Source organism: Emydura macquarii, unplaced genomic scaffold, assembly GCF_026122565.2.
Source record: "Emydura macquarii macquarii isolate MOO-44397 ecotype Brisbane River unplaced genomic scaffold, CSIRO-AGI_Emac_v2 contig_3345, whole genome shotgun sequence".
Taxonomy (NCBI): Eukaryota; Metazoa; Chordata; order Testudines; family Chelidae; genus Emydura; species Emydura macquarii.
In genome coordinates, this window is record NW_027133482.1 from 4,135,819 (window position 1) to 4,150,236 (window position 14,418).

The 14,418-nt window shown below is 44.2% G+C and overlaps 1 protein-coding gene across 1 annotated transcript in view; it reads left to right on the forward strand.

Annotated features, from left to right (window-relative positions):
• SFXN5 (sideroflexin 5) overlaps nt 1-14,418 on the forward strand; it is a 177,903-nt gene that overhangs the window by 68,830 nt on the left and 94,655 nt on the right. Inside the window, exon 9 of the mRNA XM_067533482.1 lies at nt 737-802. Within this exon, the coding sequence (XP_067389583.1) occupies nt 737-802 (66 nt within the window). The remainder of the gene's footprint in view (nt 1-736; nt 803-14,418) is intronic.

The window sequence follows — 14,418 nt, forward strand, 5'->3', positions numbered from 1 at the left end:
TTCTCTCTTCTCCCGTACACGTGGCACTCCCTAACCTGGGGAGATAAGTTGTAGTTTCTCTTCCAGAACTTGTTCTCCAGGATGGCAGAGTATGTGTTGCTGCAACTGCAATTTGTCATTGGGCTGGCCCAGTTGATAGTCTTTACTGGCAAGAAGTGACTTAACACATAGTAAAGAGCAAATATGATAGACGTTGGCTTTTCTGATGGTAAAACGAAGAATCCACGATTAAATATACAACCCTGGTGGGAGGCAGGGGACAAGTTTTCAAACATTTTGTTACTAGCCCAGGGGTGTTTCTGTTAATGCATCACTTCTCATGATGTCTGAGAGCTCGAGGTATGAAGCAGAGAGTCACATTAAAAGCTAAAAGAAGCTGTCAGGTCAAGATTACCTTTTAGAAACCTATAGTTAAATCAGATAGCTTTGTGTTCAATACTAGTGTTTATTTGTTAATATCTCTGCCACTTTGCCAAACTGCATTTACATATAATATTTCCAGGACAAATAGTCAATTTCTGGTGCTAAATAAATAATTTTCTTAGTCTTTTAACCTACTTCATCATGCTGTAAGTCCTCTTTTTTTGGCAATCCCACTAGCTAACAGTGCCACAAATAACCCAGCAGGTGTGACAAACCAAACCAACATTTTAAAATAATATAATAATAATTCAGAATTATTTTCATAACCATAATTCTGTGTTGAAATTATTTTGTTTTTCTTTCCTTTCTGAAGCCTTCTCCAACATCCAAGTTCATCCAGGGCTACTTGGGAGCTGTCATAAGTGCTGTCTCAATTGCAGTGGGTAACGCTTTATATTTCTCTCCTTCAAATAAGTAACTTCTTCATATTAATTTTGTATTGTTTTGGAGAGATTGTTTAATGACAATGGCAAACGGGTTTAATTTAATAGACATAACTTAGATTGAATATCAAGAAGTGTTAGTACCATTATTCAAGGTACTGGTGAGACCTCATCTAGAATACTGTGTGAAATTCTGCTCTCTCATGTTTAAGAAAGATTAATTCAAATTGGAACAGGTGCAGAGAAGGGCTGCTAGGATGATCCGAGGAATAGAAAACCTACCTTATGAGAGGACATTCAAAGAGCTTGGCTTGTTTAGCCTCCAAAAGAAAGCTGGGGGATATATGGTTGCTCTCTCTAAATACACCAGAGGGGTAAATTACCAGGGAGGGAGAGGCGTTATTTAAGTTAAGCACCAATGTGGACACAAGAACAACTGGCTATAAACTGGTCATCAACAAGTTTATGCTTGACATTAGATGAAGGTTTTTAACCGTCAGAGGAATGAAGCTCTGGAACAGCCTCCCAAGGGGAGCACTGGGAGCAAAAAATCTAACTGGCTTCAAAACAGAGCTTGATAAGTTTATAGTGGGGATGGTATGATGAGATTGCCTACAACGGGATGTAGCTGATCTGTAACTGCTAGCAGCAAATATCTCCAGTGGCTGGTGATGGGACACTAGATGGGGAGGGCTCTGAGTTACTACAGAGAATTCTTTCCCAGGTGTCTGACTGGTGAGTCTTGCCTCTTTGCACTCTAACTGATCACCGTATTTGGGGTCGGGAAGGAATTTTCCCCCAGGTGGATTGCAGAGACTGGTGGTTTTTTTGTCTTCCTCTGCAGCATGGGGCACGGGTCACTTGCAGGTTCAGACTAGTGCAAATGGTGAATTTTCTGACTTGAAGTCTTCAAATAATGATTTGATTACTTCAGTAACTCAGCCACAGGTTAGGGGTCTGTTACAGGAGTGGGTGTGTGAGGCTCTGTGGCCTGAAATGTGCAGGTCCAACTAGATAGTTATGATGGTCCCTTCTGACCTTAAAGTCTATGAAGAGATTTTTAACACTGAGGGGTCTCTGTCCTCAAGCACCCAGCCTTTGCAACACCAAGGCATTACACTCTACTTAGTTCTATGTAGTAGAAGTCAAGGTTATGTCTTCGCTGAAAAGTTAACTAGAGTTGGCTACACTCAAGTTAACTCCCACGCTGTAAAATGGCACTTGAGCTGCATAGAATGATTGTATTAGCTGCACAGAGAGGTTGTGTTAGCAGCTGTTGAGTTCTGCTAACTCGAGCTTTAGCCTACACCTTGATGGGCCAGCCAACGCCAATTAAAAGCACCACCACACTCGAGCTAAGGGTTTTTGTGTGTGGGCAGGACTTGAGTTATGCACAATATTCAAGTAGTAACTTAGGTTAACTCTGCAGTGAAGACAAGACTTAGAAATGTACATCCCTCCATTTATGGCTTAGTGGCATAACCATCAGGTTTATAATTCTTAGGCCATGTCTGTACTACAGAGTTAAGTCTACTATAGTTATGTCGATGATGATAAATCATTGTAATTATATCGCTTGTACATGTGCACACAATGCTCCTGGGTCGGCAGAGCTCGTCCACAGTTGGTGCTCGAGCATTGACAGAGAGCAGTGCACCGAGGGTAGTTATCCCACTGTGCAATTCGCCTCCCTCTGCCGCTAGGAGTTCTGGGAATGGATCGCAGTGCATCATAGGGGCAGGCCCACCAACCCATGGTGCAATTTTCTCCATTCCATTGTTCTATGGGCTTCCGACTACATTTTGCACTGTTTTTCAACTGCCCCTGTAAACTGTGCATCCTCCATTTCTGTCTGAAAGCATGGATCCTGCAATGCTCTCCAGTCTTGTGATATATGTTATGAACACAACACGGCTGATCCTGCAGTATTTTGTGGGCTGCGAATCTGAAAATGAATCTGTTGTGCCTTCCCTGCTGTGTGCTCTGGAAAGAAACAACTCCAGATTGCTATTGGCATTCACAGAGCAGCTGCACACAGTGGACCGTAGCTATTGGGCTTGGAAAACAAGCACTGAGTGGTGGGATTGCATCGTTATGCAAGTATGGGATGATGAGGAGTGGCTGCAGAACTTCTGGATGCACAAAGCCACTTTCCTGGAACTGTCTTGCGGTGCAAGGACTCCAAAATGAGAGCCGTCCTCTCAGCAGAAAAGCGAATGGCGATTGCTTTGTGGAAGCTGGCAACTCCAGACTGCTACCGGTCAGTTACAAATCTGTTTGGAATTGGGAAGTCCACTGTGAGGGTTGCAGTCATGCACGTGTGCAGGACCATTAATTGCATCCTGCTACAAAGGACTCTGACTCTGGGCAATATGTGGGAAATAGTGGATGTCTTTGCGGCAATGTGATTCTCTAACTGAGGGGAGGCAATAGATGGCATGCATATTGACCCAATTTTGGCCCCAGACCATCTTGCGACAGAGTATATCAATAGAAAGGGCTACTTCTCTGTGGTATTGCAGGCGCTGGTGGATCACCAGAGCCATTTCACTGACATCAATGCGGTGTGGTCAGGGAAAGTGCATGACACACCCATCTTCAGGAGCATTGGCCTATATAGAAAGCTGCAAGCAGGGACTTTCTTTTCAGACCAGAAGATTCCAATAGGGAATGTGGAAATGCTCATAATCATCCTGGGAGACCCAGCCTCCCCCTTACTCCCCTGGCTCATGAAGACTTACAGCAGAAACCTTGACAGCAGAAAGCAATGCTTCAACAACTGGCTCACCAGGTGCAGAATGACCATTGAAAGTAGTTTTGGCAGATTGAAGGCTCACTGGCGCTGCCTTTTTGGCAGGTTAGACCTCAATGAGGAAAATATTCCCATGGTCATAGCAGCTTGCTGTGCTCTGCCTAACATTTGTGAAGCTAAGGGGGAAAATTTTCCACAGGGGTGGAGTGTTGAGGCAGATCGCCTGGCGATTGATTTTGAACAGCCAGATACCAGGGCTATTAGAGGGACTCAATGGGGGGCTATTCAAAACAGGGAGGCTTTGAAGCAGCATTTTAACAATGACCCCCAGTAATATGTGTTTCTGGAATGCATTCAGCCAGGCATTGTTTTCTTCCCACCTTGAATGACCCTTGTAATGGTTGCTAGCTAAGCATTAACTGTACTCTGCAAATGTGCTAATTGCCAATGTGTATGAATTCTAGCAGCAACCACCTCGTGTAGGACACAAATAAAGATTTATTTTATTTCTAAGTGTAAATGTTTATTACACAACAGTACACAGATTTACATTTCTTACAAGGGACTTGACACTGAGGAGCACTCTCTGAATTGAGGCTCTCACAGCTGTGTGTAAGTTCAGCTGTTATTCTGATACTTGTCCCTCGGGATGGAGTGCCAGGGGTACTGCGGCAGGCCAGGAAGATGCAAGGAATGTGTGTGGGGAGTTTGAGGAGAGCGTGGCACACAGTTCTGTATGGGCTGCAAGGGGAGTCGAGCCACATGTGTTCTGACTGCAGCGCAAACTGACCTCAGCATCTCAGTTTGGTCCTCCATCAGCTTGATCATCCACTTCTGCCTCTCTATCATCTGCTCCTGCCCCTTTTTGCTCTCTTGGATATCCATGATCTGCAGCATCAGATGATTAAACATGTCCTCCTTACTCCTCTGTTTTGCCTCTGCCAGTGAGTAGGAGGTTCCCCTCAAGGGCATATCTGCAGAAGCACAAGAAACAGAGGCAGTATTGTGAGTGCACTCGCAGCCTTCAGTCCTAACCATTAAATACTCCTCCTTCTCACTGTCCCTTGGCAAGTGCCTTAAACATGGTGAGTTTGCTCCATCTTGTCCCTTTCCCCCCTGGGCCGATGTCTCTGGGTGGTTTCCAAAAGGGATTGGTACAAGCACCTTGGGACACTAATGTAAATTCTGGCACCATTTTCCTCAGGCGGGGGAGTTTGAAGCAGAGTGCATCTCCTGCATGGGTGCGGCTTCACACCAGGTCTGTATGCTGCTCACCTGTGTGCTGCTTTGGGTCCTGCAGAAGTAATTGTTGAACGATGCAGCAAAGTTTCATATAGAGAGGGAAGAAACAAAACAGCTCTGCCAAGGAACCTTTGGCATCAGATTGAAGAGTACCTCCAGGAAGGTTTCCTAGAAATCTCTATGGAGAATTCCCATGAAATCCCGGTCTGCATTAACAAACTTTTCCGCAGAGACCCCACTGCATAGCTACATAGGGGAACGGGAAGCACACACACAAAGAGTGCTAGTCTTGTTAATTTCTATCCCTTATCCCACTTCTAACATGTAAAAAAATAAAGGACATGTCTACCTCAAGGCACTGTACAGTATCAAATCAAAATGAGTACTTACTATAGCTTCCCTCTCCTGCATCAGGCACACAAGAGCCAGAGTGCTGTGACTGGCTAGACCTCTCCGGAGTCAAAAAGAGGACCTGGCTTTCCACACTAGGTGACCATGTCACCTCTCCCACATCCTCCTCCAACTCCATTTCCACGTCCACCACTTCGTCCTTGGGGTTCACTCCGCAGGCCACTGCCTCCAGCCCCCCCAAAGTATTCACAGGATTCTTGGCAGTGGAAGGTGGTCATCACCAAAAAGGGCATCTAGCTCCTTGTAGAAGCGGCAGGTCTTCAGCACCACACCAGTTTGCCTCCCTTGCCTTCTGGTACAACTGCCTCAGTTTCTTGATCTTAGCATGGTACTGATGCATGCCTCTTCTCCAACATGCCACGAGCAATCTGCCCAAAATTCCTACAGCTGGAGTGGAGCTAGGATTGTACAGCCTCCTCTCTCCACAGGCCCAGTATATCCAACAACTCTGGTGTATTCCAGGTGGGAGTACATTTGCCACTGGGAGCTGGCATGGTCAGCTGGGAAGATGCTATGTGAGCTTTCCACGTTGAGCAAACAGGAAGAGGAATTTAAAAAATTCCTGGGCCTTTAAATGGGGTAGAGACGCCTGCCTATGTACCTGGCAGCGTTCAAACTGCTGACCAGAGTGGTCATGATAGGCATTGTGGAATACCTCCTGGAGGTCTCTTAGGGCAACATAAGCAAGCTCTCCCACCGATTTACATCGACACTGCGTCACTCTAACTTTGTTGCAAAAAGCTCTATGCCTCTTGTCGAGATAGTTTTATTATGTCAGTGTAGCAGGAGAGTTAAATTGGTGGGAAGAGCATTGTGGTGTGTACACCTCTGTTTTGTTGACAAAACTGTGTAACGTAGACAAGGCCTTAGACTCCCTAGAAGCAAAGATTCAACTCATCGTGTCTAGGATCGATACATTTCCAAAGGTCTTTCAAGGTGGACTTTCAAATATGCCCTTAAAAACTAAGGTGTTCTGTTTGCTCTGCTTGGACATTAAATATCCCATGGCAACTTTTGGAAGAGTAGGGATTTGCCTTGTTGCCTTGGCCAAAAAACCGTCCTCCCCACCGCCACCTCACTTTCATGCAGCTGCCAGTAGGCTACTGCCCTTCACAGCATCCTACTGCCCTTCACAGCAGCAATGGCTATGTTTCTATGTAGAAGAGTTCCAGAGGGGTAGCCATGTTAGTCTGTATACAGCAAAAACGAGAGTTCTGTAGCACTTTAAAGACTAACAAATTTAATTTAAATGTAATTAAATTTGTTAGTCTTTAAAGTGCTACAGAACTCTCGTTATGTTTCTATGGTGATGTGTATAAATACAATACTCAGACCTTCGAAATCAACAACTGTACCTAGGTAAGGACAGCTGGATTGAGCATAGAGTTTGTAGAATGTTTTGGGATTGTTCAGACTGAAAGGGTGTGTCTTTATCTGACACCCTTGTTTTAGTTGTTTTTCCTCCTACATGTAAGTTTCCACCTCGGAGTGTAAATTACACTCATTTTTCACTACTACTGATTGCCAGGTTACTCTGCTTTACTACTTACATTCAACCTACGACTTCCACCACAATTTACAGAACTGCTGTATTTGGCCTAGTTTCTTCAACATTTCATCAAGCGATGACTTCCCATCTCAGAGTCTTTCCTCCCCTCCCCCCAACACATACTAGTTATTAGCCCCTCAGGCGCACACACAGAGCAGGCAAAAGCCTGAGAGAAGAGAGGAGCCTTTCACCATTTCCTGAATGTCAACAGCTCTCACACCAGCTGGAAAAGTCAATTCTGGATGAGGGGCCCTCCGCTGACAAAGATCAGCCGCAACCCATAAACAATCATGTCCGTGGATTGTTAACAGGGACATCCTAGCTGATCTCATTTGCCATAATGATACATTGCAAGGGTCTGTGGCCTCTAGGATATATTTGTAATACAAGTATAAATATGACATTCATATTTATGATTAATCCTAAATCATTTCAGTTTAGTTAGCCCATCATGTTGGAATTAAAATCTGAACAACACATCCTGCAGGACAGTTTTGATTTGATTGTCACTGTTATATAGTGCCTATCAGTCTGAGTAAAAGTAATCTCTTTCAGTTGGCGCATCCTTCCTTTTAGGGCAATTTTGAACTGTAAACCTTCTGAGGGAGAATCTCCTGCTGTGCAGAGATGAGACTTTTTACAGATGCAGTGATTTTATCTGGTAAACGTCTAGGTTAATAACTAAAGTAAAGTTTCTGAAACCGGTATTCTACATCTATCTGTTAAATAAAAAAATGATTTAGAAAGAGCCTTAATTTTTGTTCCCTGGGATTAAGGCCTTAGACCTCATTAACTGATCTCTGCTGTCAATTAGCAGTAAATCACCTCCCAGTGTGAGCCTATTAAGACTAGATGACCTGAAAACAAGTGCCATTATCTCCAGTGGTCTGCAGAGACCTTGCATTAATTAAAGTGAGTCCCTTCCATGCTTGCAGTGTGCAAGTGAGAGAAGAACTAGTAGGGGGAAAAAGAAATCAGTACAGAAAGGTCATGACAAATTGGTTGATTTGAGGTAATGTTTTCCATAGTTTAAATACCCTTTGCCTTATCTAACCACAGTGGGCTAGGTTCTGCTCTCGTTACTCCTATACAACCAAAATCAGGCTGCAGGGGTGTAACTTAGAACAGAATTTGGCCCCATGTTTTTAGCAGTTAACTAAAAAGCTCTGTAACTGTAAACAATATTTCCCCCATTATAAGTATTGTCCTCATCACAAAAGTGGGATTTACTCTTTTGAGCTCCCTTTTTCATTGTTTCTTTCTGCTTGACTCATTTATTGACCCCTTGACTTTCATTTAAACATCCAGTGCCATATGTGGTAACTTTTTTTTTAGCACTGTTTCATATGCAATAGTGACTGTATGATCCTCAATTAAATTTCATTCTGGCCTCCTTGCTCTGCATTTCTTTGGGGGGCTGTCAGCTTTTCTGGGGATCAATTCAATGTTTTTTCTTAGGGAAAAGGAAAAATGGGGTTCTTGCTTATCCTGTTGATTTAGTTGGGGTTGGACTGCCTTGACCAGGGAGGTTGGACTAGATGACCTCCTGAGGTCCCATCCAACCCTAATCTATGATTCTATTGCACTCAGGTGATGTCAGTGGAGTTACTCCTGTTTTTCACCAGCAGGCGTGAGAGGAGACTCAGGCCTGGTGTGTTAGTCAGCTTTCATGAACAAATTGTACTGACAATGAGCAAGGTTTTTATTTAGAGGCAATAATGGTCTAATGGCTTGAGATTGGGACTGGGAAGGATGGCTCTGTGGTTAGAGTGCCAGCCTGGGATCTGAGCTCTGTGTTCAGTTCCTTCCTCTACCACAGACTTCCTCTGGGACCTGGGCCAAAGTTCCGGAAATTAGGAGCCTAAATACCTTCGAGAAGCTGAGCCTTAGTCTGTCTGTATACCTCAGTTCCCCCATCTGTACAATGGGGAAACTAGCTTTTCTCTACCTCACAGAGAAAGTGAGGATACATACCTTAAAGACTGAGGCACTTCGCTACCATGGTAATGGAGACCATATGAGTATCTAAGATAGAGACAGGAAATGTAGTTCAAAACATTTGCATGAGGTGATGGAGGTTAGGTGTCTGAAGAAGTGGTCTGATTTTCAGATATGCTGAACATCCGCAGCTCCCAAATGAGATCAGGGGGATCCGCCACGTCTCAGCATCTCTGAAAATCAGACTACTTATTTAAATGCCTCAACATGGATTAATTAGATTAACTATAGGGACCCGTCTCTGAAGATTTTGGCCCTGAAATCTGTTCCCTCTCCATCCACTGATGTGCAACATAACATTGGGCAAAGAAGATTATATCAGGTCCAGGAATTTATTTCTTCCCTACCAGATAAATTAGCCAGTTAAAAACTGACTAGAGAATATACTGTAGGCAATAATTCTAGAAAGGCTGAGGAAGAGGGGAGGTGAAGTAGCAGATTTAATAGGTCTCTTCCATCGCTGATTTATGTGGTTTTTCTAGGATTCTCTCCAAATGTATTGCCTCTACAGACATACACTTGCTTCCTGTGTTCTGGGCAGGAATAGAGAGGGTAGGGGAGACCTGACTTTTTAGATAGATAAGGTTTTTACCTCCATGGAGCACATATGTAGAGCTAGACTAACTATTTTAAAGACTGTTGGATTGATGCAGCACAACATACAACTTCCAAGAGTGTGGCTCTGAGAAGGCAATATATTTAAAGGATTCTAGTTACTGGTAAGTAACCTAGATTTATTTTTTTACCCCTCTGTGATTTTGGTGTATTTTTATCTTGTTCTTTGTATACTTGTCAAAGCAAGCCTTCTTTCTGCCTTTTATTTTGATTGCTATAATCTTAACTGATCTTCTGAATGCTAAACAATAATTGTTCTTTTTCAACAATTGGAGTCCTGTTGTTAGAGCTTATTTACCCAGTATGGATATTAAGCTGCTGTGGTAATATATGAAGTCCAATTAATATCAGCTGGTTTTCCTACACAAGACAGACAAAGCTAGGGAACATTACTAGGAATTGAGAAATCCACGTACATTTTAAAATATTTTTTCTAAATATTCCAGTTCCAACAATTGTAATAAGTCAGAGAGGTATATAAGGATCTGAAAAGCCTTTACTTGTAACCATACACTCATACCAATAATTTGTCAAGTGTTGGGAAGGTGAAAAATGTTACGTAAGTGAAAAACACATTATTATTCCTGTCAGTAACTTTTGCAAGCATTGTAATTGGAAATGGTTCTTAAATTACAGATCCAAACATTCCAAAAGTTTAGGCATTTGTACCCAGACTTTTGTTTTGAACTCATCACTAATCCCAGTACTGACCTGCAAACCTTTCTTGCTTCAGAGTCAGCCATCCACTTACGCTGTGATAACAGCCTCCATTTGTGGGTTAGAAATGCTCCTTACAGCTGTGTTGTTTCTTTGACTTAAAACAACCCACTACAAGAATCGGATGCCGCTATGGAAATGTCACTGAAACAATCAGTCTAATGCACAGCATGGTGACTAAATAGGTCTACAGTATGTTGTAGAACCAGAGGCACACACAAGTCCTGTAGTATCAAAGGGGCATGTGTACTATCAAGCATTTTTACTTGTGTTCAGTTGTATTACATTCTGGTGGCAACACCACATTAAGACACTGATAATTTGGAAGGAGTTCAAAGAACAAAAAACATATCAGCGCAGGAGGGACTGAGTTACTAGGAAAGATTAAAAGAGCTACATATGTATATACATTTTCTAAAGGGTGCCTCAGGGGGTACGTGATAACAGCCAATAAAGATTTGAAAGGTGTTAACACTGAAGAGGTAGGCAGTGTTGTATGTGGGGGAATAACTAGATATGATGAGATAAAAAGAAATGGAAGATTTAGGTTGAATATCAAGAAACTTCCTGACAGTGAGATGTATCGGGCTGTGGAATAGTTTTTCCTTAGAGAAGTGGTGCATGCCCCATTCTTTTGGACTTTTAAAACTAGATTCTACAAAGCACTGTAGGGAACAATCCCGTATTGGCTGGGAGATGGACTGGATGATCAATAGGCCTTTTCCAACTATGATTTCTGTAAATCATACAAGAAGGAGGAAAAACGGGCAGTAGATGGACTGATATAAAAGTGATTTAGAAACATCAGCTTTGGGGAATGAATGATCCTGGAATGAAGCTTAAAAGGGTGTTTGAAATTACAAAAATATAAATAAATCCAAAAAGCAAGGGTGGAAGAAGGGGGAAAACAAACTATGTACAACAGAAGCAAATGCTCTTACCACTGACTGGTTTTCTGTGTCTTGACAAGCTGTGTGGATGGCGAATGGTGGTCCCTCTGGTGTCAGGGGCAAGAGATCTGGCACCAAACCCTCCGTCCCTTTCAGGCACTCTGGACCGGATCTGGACCACTTATGCTATTGTAGCTCCAGTGGCTTAAGTGGAGTGACTCCCAACTTACCCCAGTGTTAGCAAGCAGAAAATTAGGCCCTCTGTCCCCAGGATCCCAAGTCAATGATCTCAAAAGCTGACAACTAAACCTTCTTAGCCTACACCATGCTCTCTGCAGCATCCACTAGTCCAAAGGGCTGCCTGGCGGGGATGGTCTTCACTGGTTCAGCAAGCCACGGTTTTACTGTGGCTTGGCTTCCCAGTATGGATGATGGGCCTGGTTAGCAACATCCACCCAGGGAGGAGAATGGGAAATTAACAGCCAGCTAACTGAACAGGCTAAAATGACAGGAGAAGAAAGTTGGGCACTCTGGGAAGAGAAGGGAGGGAAGAGTGCTCCATTAAGGAAAGCCACCAAATTATTGTCTTGGAGCACTTTAGATGCCAATGCTCCATATGCTGACAAAGGCAGGTCCAGTCAGTAGTGATTGGTGAAGGTGTAGCTGACGCTCCAAAGCTCATCCAAGGAAGACCTGTCCTCTCTCTCGGCCCAAAAAGTGGCCGTAGCTCTGACGGAATGGGCTTGAAGTTGAATCAGATAGGGGAGGTTCGCAGAGGCATAGATGATCGGGATGCAGGGATGGATACAGCAAGGTAGTATAGTCAGACGCGCTTTAATCTCCTTTCAGGAACCCTTGAGGATGAAGAAGGAATAGGACTTTGCCAGCTCCTTTGTCAAGACAAGTAGGTCTTTGAGGCTCTACAGATGTTCTCTGGCACTCAGATTTCCATATGCAATTGGGGTCACAGCAAAAATTGAGGAAGCAAGTCTCCTGTTTAAAATGAAAAGAAGCTGGAACAAGTGTGAAACAAGTGTGCTTTTCCCTTATGTAAAATGAGGTGAGTGGTTGCAGGCCAGTGCTGTGAGCTCCCTCACCCTTCAGGTGGAGGTGACACTAGTATGAACACTGTCCTCCAGGAGAGATATTGGATGGCACAAAGGACCCTGGAGAAACATATTGAGGCTCCTGGGACATCACTGGAAGCCTAAGGTAGGACATGGCCTTTAGGAATCTAGTCACAATAGGGTTGCATTCCCCACTGGATAACCCTGCTGTAGCCCCTGGGGTTTTTGAGGGCTGAAGTTTGGATCCCTGTGGAGCTAGTTGAGAGACCCTCCCCTCATGATAGAGAGAATCCAGGATGTCTGTGCACGGGGTGGGCCTTGGTTCCAAACCTACTGCATATAGTTGGTCTTTTGATGCCTGGCTGACACTGGAGGAGAGAAACTACCCACTGACTACACTGGGGAGCCGAGTCACAGAATAATAGTACTTATATGGGCCCTTACATCTATAGGTCTGAAAGCACTTTATAACGGAGGAACGCTATCATTATTATCTGCATTACACAGAGAGGAAACTGAGGCACAGAGAGCTTAAAGGATTTGCCCAAGGTCAGCCAGGGACTCAGAGCTAGGAATAGACCCCCAAAGTTCCAACTCCCAGTCCAGTGCCAAATCCACAAAACCACAGGAGCCCTGCAGGGTACAACAAGATAAGATCAACAGTATACTTCATTGTGCCAACCCCTCAGCTGATGTTAATCACCGTACCTCCACTGACGTCATCGTTCACTCCAGGTTTTACCCCTTCCAACCTCTAATGAGCAAGAGTTCCAAAAAGAAAACATTGGGCTGGCTAAGAGATTTAAGGCTGGCTTGGCATAAGAGGAGGACATGACTGAAATTAATTCTTCGCTTCGGCATTCTCAGAGCAGGAAGGGGGACTGGCACTGCAGCAAGACATACAGTTACTAAAGGAGAAGGAAGAAATATTGATGGAAATCAGGTGCATGTCAGAAGAGGTGAGCAAGAAAGCCAATGTCTATCAGGAGATGGGGAAAGTTGGTCCACCTAGATCCAGCCTAGAACTCCAGAATAGGCAGGTAAATCTCTAGCAGATACATTTTAAAAACTGTGGCAAATTGCCCACTCTGCTGTGGTGGGTCCCACGCTTTGCTCTCATGCGGTGGGTTGGGACACCACCTGTTGCCCCCGTCTCTGGGCAGTCGGTGCTTCTGTAGTGCACGGTGAAGGGGGAGGCGGAAGGGACCTCAGTCTGCCCTCTACTCCAGGCCCCAACCCAGGGGCCCTATGCATAGCAGTTATGCGCTGCTGATACTGCTTGCAGCTGCACTTCTTTCTCCTGGGCTATTTCCCTCTCTCTGGTCTCTTGTGGCTCTGGTTTTGTGGCTCTGGCTCTGGTTGACCGCAACATTCCTCCCACACTACTGCCGGCTCTCCTTACTCTTGCCCTCTCTGGCTGGAGCAGGAGTTTTTATCAAGACTCTAACTGGGCCTTAATTGGCCTCAGGTGCTTCTAATTAACTTGTTGTAACCCCTGCTCAGTCTGCAGGGAACAAGGCCCGGACCATTCTGGGGCATATTTATCTCCTGAGACCCTCCTGCTGCTGTGTGGTCCTGCTGTCTCACAAAACACTGAAAGCTGAGGGGATCCAAGAAATGATAGTCCTATTAATTTCCCTCAATAGTGAGAAAGATACTGAGGATTTCCCTCTACTGCAGATTCAGCTCCTCCCAAATTTTTGCTCCCCCTCCAACCCAGTCAGAGCGGTCTCTGAAGATGCTCTTTACGCCTCAGAAATGCCACCACTGCTGGTAGGAGACAAAACAAGCTTCCATACTTAGATCCCCTTCATGGCAGAGCTCTTATGCTAGTCCCTTAACATGAGTATTTACTGTAGTATTGCAGAACAAACTCACCTTAAACTAGGAAAAACTACTCAATCAGCTAAAGAACAGGCTTGAACATTGTGCGCCTACTGTGTTGTGAGGGGAAATAGTTCCCCATGGACAGACACAACTGTCAGAGTGCCACAAGAATTAGCATTACAACTGATTTGGTGTACGTCATATGTCAACAAAGTTGGGAGATATTGCCAATGCAGAGAAGGATCGGGATATCATACAAGAAGTTCTGGATGACCTTGTAAAGTGGCGAAATAGAAATAGGATGAAATGTAATAGTGGAAAGTGCAAGGTCATACATTTAGGGACTAATAACAAGAATTTTTTGCTATAATCTGGGGACGCATCAGTTGGAAGTGACAGAGGAGGAGAAGGACCTGGGTGTATTGGTTGATCATAGGATGACTATGAGCCGCTAATGTGATGTGGCCGAGAAAAAAAACTAATGTGGTCCTTGGATGCATCAGACAAGGTATTTCCAGTAGAGATAGGGAGGTGTTAGTACCGT